We start from the raw sequence: 12,141 nt of genomic DNA on the forward strand, positions 1-12,141 counted from the left end.
AAAAAATCAATCAAAACCTTTTTTTTACGTTGCTTCCCCATCATATTCTGTATCTCTCTCTATCTGTTCATTGTAGATAGGTTGCTTTTTATTGAAAACATTAACCAATGGCAATCAATACCGCATTAAACAGAAGTAACTGCAGCTGCTTGCTAATCAATTCTGATTATAAAGTACCTTACCATTAATATAAAAGTGAATTACATCATTTTTATAAGTCGTTAAACCCATGTCAAGAAGTGACACAAGTGGCAAAACGGGATAAGGAGGGTGAAAGATTAGCGAGGGATACCCGGTTCGTCTAACCGTCACAACATATGGTGTGAATATCGTGTGAACATATTACTGACAACTTGATAATTTAATTCATAGTCCATTTACTGATAACAAACTATTTTAAAATAAATGTTACTGGAATAATTTGAGGAACGTTTCATTTGCGTGTTGTCTTTCCTAACACTGTAATGCACCTTCGCGTGAAGTGGAAAATCGATTCATGAGCAATCGATGCCAACTAATTCAGCACCCTCACTCTGGAAAGCGCCCTTGTAACGTGGGACGTAAGAGGCAGCGTGTTAAGAAGCTTCCTAAGGGACACTTCAGGGAACACACTTAGGAACATAAACAACTTTGGTAAGATATATCTTTCGAGTCTTCTTAGCGCGCTAAGAGTGAGCGTTAGCGGGGAACCGGGCCCTGTATCCTTGATATGTGATCCTTATTGACCAGGCCTTATCCATGTGATTCCCAAATTAACTTAAATTTCAATCATCATAGAGTGAATGTTTATCATTTATACATGTTTCGTCTTTGCCAAATTACACATTCAAATTAATTTAAACCATTCCTGCTCAAAGAGAGGTGAAAAAGAACTTAATTCAGTGCTTCAGTACTTATGTGTTATCTTCAGTTTTCTCTTCACAGCAGTTCACAGTCGGTGTACTGTTTGAGTACATGAATTACTCCGGGATATTGGTTTGTTTGAACTCAGAGGAAGTGTCAGCCACATTAAAAAAAGTTAACAGCTTAAGTCATTTGTGGATTAATGCGTATTGGAGATGCGAACAGATTAAAACGATTCAGTTCAATTTGGTGAACTGTTTCAAAAAGATCTGGTTACATCGAATGATTCGTTCGCGAACCGGCTATCACAAACTGCTTTGTTTTCAACAGACACGGAAGAGAAGACAATGCTGAATGAAGTCGTAGTTTTTGCTATTTTTGGACCAAAATGTATTTTCGATGCTTCAAAAAATTCTAACCGACCCTCTGATGTCACATGGACTACTTTGATGATGTTTTTCTTACCTTTCTGGACATGGACAGTATACAGTTCACACAACTTCAATGGAACTACTCGGACTAAATCTAAAATATCTTAAACTGTGTTCCAAAAATAAACAGAGGTCTTACGGGTTTGGAACAACATTAGGGTAAAGTTATTAATGGCATAATTTTGCTATCTGGGTGAACTAACCCTTTAAATTTGTGGCATGTATAGTCTCAGAGAAATTCACTAAAATATAATGTCCTCAAGAGGATGCAGGGTCTCAGGAGGTTAATAATGTTTGAAATTTATTGGACTACAAGCTTTTCTTGTGGTATAAAGGTACTTAGCAGAGACTAACTACCACATTTTGGCTGTTTTACTTTCTCGATTAAATTATCCTTTCATTTTTTTTAATAATTGAAAACAGTATTTATCGTTTTAAGTTTTGAACATCAAAACAATTTATCTGTAACCGCTAATGGTTGAATATATTTGTAAAGTAAGGTCTATGCAGTATTATTTTACATCAGTATTTATGTATCAGAAAAATCTACTGTTTAGTCCTACATGAAAAACACTCTTTATTTGATTCATGTGTTTGTTTTGTTGTATTTGTTTTATTTCTCATAATTTGATTATTCGTTGGTGATTGTTTGATTATTTTATAAATGAGCGTTTACTTTTCTAAGGTTATTTTGGTGTCAAACTAATTTATAAAAGTTATATGTACCAAAAACAATAAAAAGTAGGGGTGTAATGGTACACAGAAGTTACATTTCAGTACATACCGTATTTTTCGGACTATAAAAATCACACCTAAGTATCGCATCAGTCCAAAAATACGTCATGAGTGTGACTTATAATCTGGAACATACGGTACCTTAGTTTTGGGGTTACTGTTCAATATGAGCTTGAAACAATTGAGAATGAGGAGTTGTCGTCATAGCACAGAGCCCCTCCCCTCAATATCACAGTCTCAGGAGTTTAAAAGCCACAAGTCTTTAGAAAGTTACGAGGCTGTCTGCTGTGGCTGGGTCCATCTACAAGCCTCCAGGGGATGAAAACTGCGGTACTACTCGCCCAAGTAAGTTTATTCACACACGTTTTAGCGTGTTGTAATTACACATTGCATTTAGCAGACACTTCTTGACCAAATTGACAAAGTAACTTAAATAACTGCGACTGTTTCGTAAACACTAAATTGTAACGAGATGGTCAATGCAATGTTACACAAACGTTTCCAACATGTTTTGATGAGAGCTTCTCCAAATACCGCTGTTTTGTGCTTGGTGTGAGCTTGTTCCTGTAAGGTCCCCTTTCTTTCACCTTATCTTTCTGCATTGCTTTACTTAATTCATTTCTTTCTCGTATTCGTAGATCCATCTCCGTTCCGCCGACATAATAAATGCACAAAAATTAAAGACCTCTGGAATGTTTAGTCGCGCCTGTGAAGTTCTGAAGGCGTTGCCCCTGGCAACCGATAGCATGTCCTACCATCATGGCCGACCGGCTGAGACCCCTCCCAAATCAACCCAAATCGGCACGTGACTCCTCGCTCTCAATAGGAAAAATCTACAAATATACAAAGCTAGGTTTCCCTACATTTTGGTGAAATAATAAAGGCAAAAAAAAAAACAGGCAAAAACTAATTCTATACAAAATACTGTTAGAATAGAAGTGTCAATGTAGAGGGTTGTTTGTTAAAAGAGGCTAAGTAGGGCTGTGAAAAATATTCAATGCGATTTTTATGTGCATCTTGTCAGTAAAGCTGTTCCATGAATGGCATTTAAGTACATGCTATCTCACCAATTTGACCCAGGTTCAGTAAATTAAGGTAATTTGATTTGTGCGTTTATTCTCGAGGAGCTCTTTATGTCGATCATAGATCAAATCAATCCACCGTGGCACACAGTGAATAGGTTTAACGCATTTGAGATGTTCTCCTCAGTGAATAATTGACATATCACAGGTAAATTCTACATGTGTAAATGTTCGAAAGTTATTCAAATATATTAATTTTGCTGTCTGGAGGGGGCGAGGTTTATGCACGTAAACAAGCATTGCTGAGTACATTTGTACTAAAGAGTCAGGGCGGGTGGTTTAGACTGCAAATGAGTAGTTATTCACTTACCCTTTGGATTTCTTTAGGCAATATGGAGGAAAAATAGATTTTGTTTGATACGGTTGCATTGTCAAGTAATAGGTATTACTGTTTTTGATTGTCTTCTGTTAGGAAGCAAATACTCCTCGCTGAGAAATCCAGCATAAGCTCTGCACTGTATCAGTTCTATCCAGCCTGAACCAAAATTTATAACTCTCTATATTTCAGCATGTTTGGATATTTATGCAATGTCACATGAGGCACTGACTCCATGTCAAACAATTAGAATTCTCATATAACTTCTCAAAAATATCATTCATTTTAATAAGGATCAAATGACTGGCTTCAGCTTTGAGAATTAAAACCAACCTGTTTGTTCCTCAGTGTCTTCTTGTTTGACTCTGAATGTTTCTTCAGTCTTCATATCTTTACTCTCCTCTTTAATAAACATCATCTTTGTTTGTTTCTCAGTATCTTCTTGTTTGACTCTGAATGTTTCTTCAATCTTCACATCTTCACTCTCCTCTTTAATAGAAGCCATCTTTCAGTAGATCTCAGTTGCTTCAGTAGAAGTTTCCTGTGTTTGGACACTTTGTCCCGATTAAGATGGGAAGAATTAACAGAAAAAAATTAATAAAATCCTAATCAGCTCCGCTGTTCAGTCTTCTGTGCATTGGTAAAAGAGTCAGTCAGAGAAAGTTAATAGCTTCAAACGAGCTGCTTAGACAGAAATTCTCAACACTAGCGTCACAAATGTTTACAATAAACGTATTCAGAATATGGGGAGCATAATGAGATGCATCTTTCCTCGTGGATGCGCTTTGCTCTAGTCATGACCCGGTGTAGCAGTCGATTCTGTTCTGTTCTGTATCGACTGCTACACCGGGTCATGACTAGAGCAAAGCGTTCGTGAACTAATCGATGTTTTGAACCGGTTCTTTTTTGAGCCAGTTCGCAAAATTGGACCGAATTGATCGAAGTAGGTAGCGCGTCTTGAATAAGACTTGATCCACACTTTACTAAAGTAATGTTACTCTTTTTCACACATGCGTGACAGTTCTTTCGACTTTAAATCAATATGCCAGCATATATATTAGTCCTGTAACTTCAACAGCACTGAAACATGGCGAGCGATGCTGTGAGCGCTAGTGAATCGAAGACTCGAATGAGGGCCGAATTTGGACAATAGAAATGAACTGTCTGAAAGAATCGGTTCGCTGAAAAGAATCGGACTCCCCCTCACTACTTTGCGCACACACGAGCAAAAAAAAAAAAACTTTCTCCAATGTTAGATAAAGCATTACACTATTCAATCATATTTGAGTATTTTTATTTAACTAGTAAAACCTAAGTTCGTATTGATTTACAACCTTTCAATGCTTAAAACCACAAACCTTTCTCTTTTTTTGGCGACTCTGGTGGGACAAACCTTTCTTAAGCTCTATCACAGAAGCAGGAGCGCGGGGCAGCCTTATGACGTCACGTCTCCACACCAAAATAAAAGTCATTCTCGCGCAGTGCTGTCCAAAATCACAAAAATGAATAAAAGTTAACATGCAAAAAGATGTCCAGTGATGTGCTAAAATAACTACCAATAAAGAGCGAGTTGATCATCAAATATGTGCTTTTCCATTTAAAAGACAAAGCACTTCTGTTTGATTAAAGGGAACAATTTATACCAGGGCACCAAAACGGTTTTTTTTTTTTCAGTTACACTTTTAAAATTATTGTGTCATAGCAAAACTGTATTTAATTTACGTGCAACTGTTTTTAAATAAATACACAATTTTATTGTGGTCAGAAAAAAATATTAATATTGCAAGCTTAATTAAAAGTTGACTTACTTTGTTTGACTTTGTAAATTAAGTCATGGAAATTTTAATTTTAAAGAAAAAGTGTCTAACGTTGTTTCATACAGACATATATCTAAACATCTGTCTTTTCACATTGCTTGAAAGGGTTCACAAGTCACATTTTTAATTTAATTTAATTTATTAATTTGAATAGATCCTAAACATGCTGGGACCAACATCAAAAACTGAAGAAAGGGTTCGTTTTTTAATTGACAGATGAAGTTTATTAATAATATACAACAGAGACAAATGGAAAGCCCAATGATCATGGAAATCACACACACACACACACACACACATATATATACACCGTATAGTGCCCAGCATTAATGAGTATATCCCAACATCTTGACAGATTTATCAGAAAAACACCCATCTTTCTTTGAAATTAGTACTTTCTGTGTGGAACCCTTTTCAATGAAATATTTGTTAAATTAAATTTGATTTGTCAGTCCCAAAGGCAAGAGTTACAGAAAGAATACACAAGTTTTATTTTTTAATTGCTCCTTCTGCTAAACTTCTTGCGATGCACAGACCATTGTTTGCAAATGACGTTTCAGGTCTCTTTTATACACAAAATGTTTTGGACACTGCGGGCAGGAATAAGGTTTTTCTCCAGTGTGAACTCTTATGTGAATCTTTAGGTTTCCTCTAAACGAGAAACTCCTTCCACACTGAGGGCAAACAAAAGGCTTCTCTCCAGTGTGAATTCTTACGTGAACCTCGAGGTTCGCGTTGTTTTTGCAATCCTTTCCACAATGAAGACACATGAAACGCTTCACTCCGAAGTGAGTTGTTACATGATTCTTAAGGTGACTGCTGTCTGTGAAACTCCGTCCACACTGATGACATTTAAAACCGTTCTTTCTGAAGTGAATCCTCCTGTGTTTATTAAGGTCGTCTTTATATCTAAAACTCTTTCTACACTGATCACATTTAAACGGTTTCTCTCCAGAGTGACTTCTCATGTGAGTCTTAAGAGTTCCTTTTCGTATGAAGCTCTTTCCACAGTGATTACAGGTGAAAGATTCCCCTCCGGTGTGAATCCGCATGTGGACATTCAGGTTTCCTCTTTGAGTGAAACTTATTCCACATTGTTGGCAAGTGAAAGGCTTCTCTCCATTGTGAATTCTCATGTGAACATTAAGGTTTCCTCTTTGAGTGAAGCCTGTTCCACACTGCTGGCAGATTAAATGGCGTCTAGTTTTTGCTTTAAATGGTGTCTTTTTTGTCTTTGAGCAACTAAAATATTTCCCCCCAATTATGAAATCCTGATCTTTGTCAGTCTGAATTGTCACTTCAATTTCCTTCGGTTCTTGACTCTCTTCTTTCAGCTTCATCAGGTCTAAAGCACAAAAAAGTAAGTCAATTCTAGATTCAGGGCAGAAAGCAATAGACATCTAAACCAACAACAACAACAACAAAAAAAGCATTAAAGCAGCCAAAACCAACAGCATCAAAACCACCATCAAGTATACTAAATCTGGGGTTCCCAAACTTCTCCATTCCAGAACCAACCTAAACAAGTATAAACTACCTAAAGATTGTACTTGAGACAGTTCAGAAGTACTGTAAGATTAATGTGAATCAATTCATTAGACAGATATGAAGAATTTAATAAAAGTTAATTTATTTTATAGTACAGCTATATTATTTCCATACAAATATTTGCATTTTAATACCTTCATTTACAGGTGTTGAAGAGAATCTAAAATGTATCCATACAAACTTGAAACACTCTGAGTTCTGCTGATATGAACAGATATCAATAAACATGGAACCGCTTTCCATGACATTTGAATTCTTGCACAGGGATTGCAGTGAATGAATTATTAATAATGCACATCAAATTATCTGCTGCAGAATCATGTGTTGGAGATTCGTATTATATAAATAAAGTGGCAAATCAGGGTTGTTTTGACCAAACAATGCACTCCATGTCACTTCATAAAACTGAGGTTAAACCACTTGAGTCGACTCAGTGCAACTTGTAAGATCCACATGAAGAATAAAACAACCAACATGTCAGAATTTTTTTTTTTTAAATAAAAAACAGACTGGCGCCATGATTTTTTTTATTAAAGAGTTTGGTGATTTTACATCCGAGTTAGTTCTGGCTGCAGATAAAGTTTTAATATTTGGTGATTTTAATATCCATGTTGATAATGAAAAATATGCATTGGGATCAGCATTTATAGACATTCTGAACTCTATTGGTGTTAGACAACACGTTTCAGGACCTACTCATTGTCGAAATCATACTCTAGATTTAATACTGTCACATGGAATTGATGTTGATAGTGTTGAAATTATTCAGCCAAGTGATGATATCTCAGATCATTATTTAGTTCTGTGCAAACTTCACATAGCCAAAATTGTAAATTCTACTTCTTGTTACAAGTATGGTAGAACCATCATTTCTAACACAAAAGACTGCTTTTTAAGTTATCTTCCTGATGCATCCAAATCCCATAGCATATCCAAAACCTCTGAACAACTTGATGATGTATAAGAAACTATGGACTCTCTCTTTTCTAGCATTTTAAATACAGTTGCTCCTTTACGCTTAAGGAAGGTTAAGAAAACCAGTCTGACACCATGGTATAATGAGCATATTCGCAGCCTAAAGAGAGCAGCCCGAAAAATGGAGCACAGCTGAAAGAAAACAAAACTTTCGTATTGCTTGGTGGCAAAGTAACCTATCCTACAGAAAAGCATTAAAAACTGCTAGATCCGATTACTTTTCTTCTCTTTTAGAAGAAAACAAACATAACCCCAGGTATTTATTCAATGCAGTGGCTAAATTAACGAAAATAAAGCCTACAGTATCGCATCAGACAGTGCACTATAGACCCAGAGGAACAGTTCCACTCATTCTCTACTATAGGAGAGGAAGAATTGTAAACTTGTTAAATCATCTAAACCAACAACATGTAGGTTAGACCCTATACCATCTAAGCTCCTAAAAGAGGTGCTTCCAGAAGTCATAGATCCTCTTCTGACTATTAATAATTCCTCGTTGACATTAGGATATGTCCCCAAAACCTTCAAACTGGCTGTTATTAAGCCTCTCATCAAAAAAACCACAACTTGACCCCAAAGAACTAGTTAATTATAGAACGACCTCAAATCTCCCCTTTCTGTCCAAGATACTACAAAAGGTAGTATCCTCACAATTATATTCCTTCTTAGAGAAAAATGGTATTTGAGGATCTCCAGTCAGGATTTAGACCGTATCATAGTACTGAAACTGCTCTCCTTAGAGTTACAAATGATCTGCTCTTATCATCTGATCGTGGGTGTATCTCTCTATTAATATTAGTTATTATTGGATCTTAGTGCTTAGTTTGACACAATTGACCACAACATTATTTTGCATAGACTTTAACACTTTGTTGGCAACACTTTTGTTGAAGTGCATTAGCATGGTTTGAATCGTACTTATATGACCGCCATCAATTCGTAGCAGTGAATTAAGATGTATCATATCAATCACAAGTGCAGTATGGAGTACCTCAAGGCTCAGTACTAAACAAACTACAGCTAGTCCAAAATGCAGCAGCAAGAGTTCTTACTAGAACCAGGAAGTATGACCATATTAGCCCGGTCCTGTCAACACTGCACTGGCTCCCTATTAAACATTGTATAGATTGTAAAATCTTGCTTATTACTTATAAAGCTCTGAATGGTTTAGCACCTCAGTATTTGAATGAGCTCTTGTTACATTATAATCCTCCACGTCCACTACATTCTCAAAATTCAGGCAATTCGATAATACCTAGAATATCAAAATCAACAGCGGGCGGCAGATCCTTTTCCTATTTGGCGCCTAAACTCAGGCATAACCTACCTAACATTGTTCGGGAGGCAGACACACTCTTGCAGTTTAAATCTAGATTAAAGACCCATCTCTTTAACCTGGCTTACTCATAACATACTAATATTCTTTTAATATCCAAATCCATTAAAGGACTTTTAGGCTGCATTAATTAGGTAAACCAGAACAGGGAACACTTCCCATAACACCCGATGTACTTGCTACATAATTAGAAGAATGGCATCTACACTAATATTAGTCTGTTTCTCTCTTATTCCCAGGTCACCGTAGCCACCAGATCCAGTCTGTATCCAGATCAGAGGGTCACTGCATTCACCCGGATCCAGTACGTATCCAGACCAGATGGTGGATCAGCACCTAGAAAGGACCTCTACAGCCCTGAAAGACAGCAGAGACCAGGACAACTAGAGCCCCAAATGCAGATCCCCTGTAAAAACCTTGTCTCAGAGGACCACCAGGACAAGACCACAGGAAACAGATGATTCTTCTGCACAATCTGACTTTGCTGCAGACTGGAATTGAACTACTGGTTTTGTCTGGTTTCTCCCAAGGTTTTTTTCTCAATTCTGTCACCGATGGAGTTTTGGTTCCTTGCCGCCTCTGGCTTGCTTAGTTGGGGTCACGTAATCTACACCAATATCATTGACTTGATTGCAAATAAATGCACAGAAACCATTTAACTGAACAGAGATGACATCACTGAATTCAATGATGAACTGCCTTTAACTGTCATATTTCATTATTGACACACTGTTTTCCTAATGAATGTTGTTCAGTTGCTTTTACGCAATGTATTTTGTTTCAAGCGCTATATAAATAAAGATGACTTGACATGACAAACTAAACCGCTTTAGTTAGGATACTCATATGCAATTCTTCATTTCTGTAGAGCTGGACATTTTAGGATAAGCATAAGGATAAAAATAATGAGTTCAGCTTTGAGAATAAAAATCAACCTGTTTGTGTCTCAGTATCTTCATGTTTGACTCTGAATGTTTCTTCAATCTTCACGTCTTCACTCTCCTCTTTAATAAATGCCAGCTTTATTTGCTCCTCCGTATTTTCATGTTTGACTATGAATTCTTCAATCTTCAACTCTTTAACCTCCTCTTTAATAAACTCCATCTTTATAATAGTGTCACATGGATTTCAGTTGCTTCACCAAGAGTTTTCCTTTGTCCTGTTTAAGATAAAAAATAATTAGAAAAAAACAAGTACATTTCTGTGTAATGACTTCTAGATTATTTAATTTAATAAATGACACATTACATACCACTTATCTATTCTTCTACATTAAGTAAACGTATATACGCATAAAATATGCTAAGAAGAAACAGAATGTACATGAACTGGATACATAAATGTCATTGATGTGCATCGGATGGTATCCAGTGGTAACGGGCAAGTTATTGTATTAAATGCATTGTATATGTATAGTCCAGTGTTGAACTGTTAAAGTTAAAGTGCAATGTGTGGCATACCATATTGTGGAAGTATGCTGTAGGGCAGGGTTATTCAAATCTTGCCCTGGAGGGCCAGTGCACTGCAGAGTTTAGCTCCAACCCTGATCAAACACACCTGAACCTGTTAATCAATGTCTTTGGGATCATTAGAAAATAACAGGTAGGTGGGTTTGATCAGGGTTTTTTATTTATACTCTTTATTTGGCATTTTTTCTTAATTACAACACAACATACAAGGACAAAGAACAAGGGGCACTATATATTATGTAACAGCGAAGTAAAATATTCAAATAAAGTATTAAAATTGTATGCAAGCCATTTTGACCAGCGCTTATTATACATATATATGTCCTTTGATACGTAGAAAGTATGTCATCTTCTCCATTGAGTTTATCTCCTCTGCTATTTCTTTCCATTGTTCAGTCCGAGGTGGGTCAATCTTTAACCAAGACCGAGTGATAGCTTTTGGACCACCTCAACAGGTAGTAGACCTAACAAGAAAATCTTAGGGTCTTTAGGGATGACATTACCTATTATCCTTCCAGTAATTAAAAGGATACGGTCCCAGAATTGTTCTAACTTTGGGCACATCCAAAATAAATGGGAGTGATTGGCGTTCCGATGTCCACACTGTCGCCAGCATTGCTGTCGTTCACCCCTTTGTTTATTAATGTGAGGTGTAATGAAAAATCTAACCAAACACATCCACCCAAATTCCCTCCATCTTTTAGAACTAGTAGATGTCTGTTGTGTCACACACATCAAAAGCCAATCACCCTCTGACACTTCCACACACAGATCCTTTTCCCATTTCGACTTAATATACAAGGTATTATTTCCATTTTGTTTCTGCAGTGCTTTATACAATTTAGAGACAGTTTTACTTGGCAAGTGCTCATAAGCTCATAAATAAGATACCTTTTCTTATTTAACTGTTATAGAAATGTGTCACTTGAAAATATTTGAAAAGATCTCTGTTCTCTAGTTTGTACCGACTCTTGCGTTGTTAGAATTTTTTGAATGTGTTGCCATCTAAAAACTGACACATGGCCAAGAGGCCTCTATCTTTCCAACTCAAGAATGAAGAGTCTATTTCACCTAGTCGAAAACTCGGGTTGCAGGAGGGCCAGAGCAAAAGTTTAATTTCCTTAGTCAATTTGTACTCATTTAAAATTTCTTTCCAAATTAATAGTGTATCTTCAACTATACGATTCCCATCTTTATTTGTGATAACTTTACCTCCTAAACGGGTTTGAGGTTGGCTCTGTCCCTGGGATAGTTCGGTCTCCATCGAGCCTTGGTTTTTTGGGAACACCAATAAACCATATGTCTCATTTGAGATGCGTAATAATAAACCGCCATTATCTTTATCAATCTGAAGTGTCCTAAATTCTATCCTTGGTCGAGCCCGACCAGATAAATTGTGATATTAGCCGGTACCAAGCGTTGAAATGCGAGTCAGCAATCCTGATGGGCTATGACATGAAAAGATACAAAAATCTGGGAAGCAGATTCATTTTCACTATTTCCATACTAGCATTGAAGTCTAATATCTGCATTGCCCAGCACTTCATATCTTTCTGTATAGAATCAATAAGTTTCTCAAAATTCAAACT

At 36.6% G+C, this 12,141-nt stretch overlaps 2 protein-coding genes across 4 annotated transcripts in view; both read right to left on the bottom strand.

Moving 5' to 3' along the window:
• LOC127969271 (gastrula zinc finger protein XlCGF57.1-like) overlaps positions 1-3,912 on the bottom strand; it is a 44,813-nt gene extending 40,901 nt beyond the window's left edge. The window contains exon 1 of the mRNA XM_052571122.1: positions 3,741-3,912. Coding sequence (XP_052427082.1) covers positions 3,741-3,912 — 172 coding nt within the window. The remainder of the gene's footprint in view (positions 1-3,740) is intronic.
• Positions 1-4,811, bottom strand: part of LOC127969347 (gastrula zinc finger protein XlCGF8.2DB-like) — a 45,564-nt gene extending 40,753 nt beyond the window's left edge. For 2 of the 3 annotated variants that reach the window (XM_052571258.1, XM_052571253.1), the window contains exon 1: positions 3,741-3,889. The gene's annotated coding sequence lies outside the window, so the exon portion shown is untranslated. Of the gene's footprint in view, positions 1-3,740; positions 3,890-4,765 lie in introns of those variants that run through there. The other variant, XM_052571235.1, reaches the window with a different exon arrangement.
• Between the last annotated feature and the right edge of the window lie 7,330 nt (positions 4,812-12,141).

Source organism: Carassius gibelio, chromosome A4, assembly GCF_023724105.1.
Source record: "Carassius gibelio isolate Cgi1373 ecotype wild population from Czech Republic chromosome A4, carGib1.2-hapl.c, whole genome shotgun sequence".
Lineage (NCBI taxonomy): Eukaryota > Metazoa > Chordata > Actinopteri > Cypriniformes > Cyprinidae > Carassius > Carassius gibelio.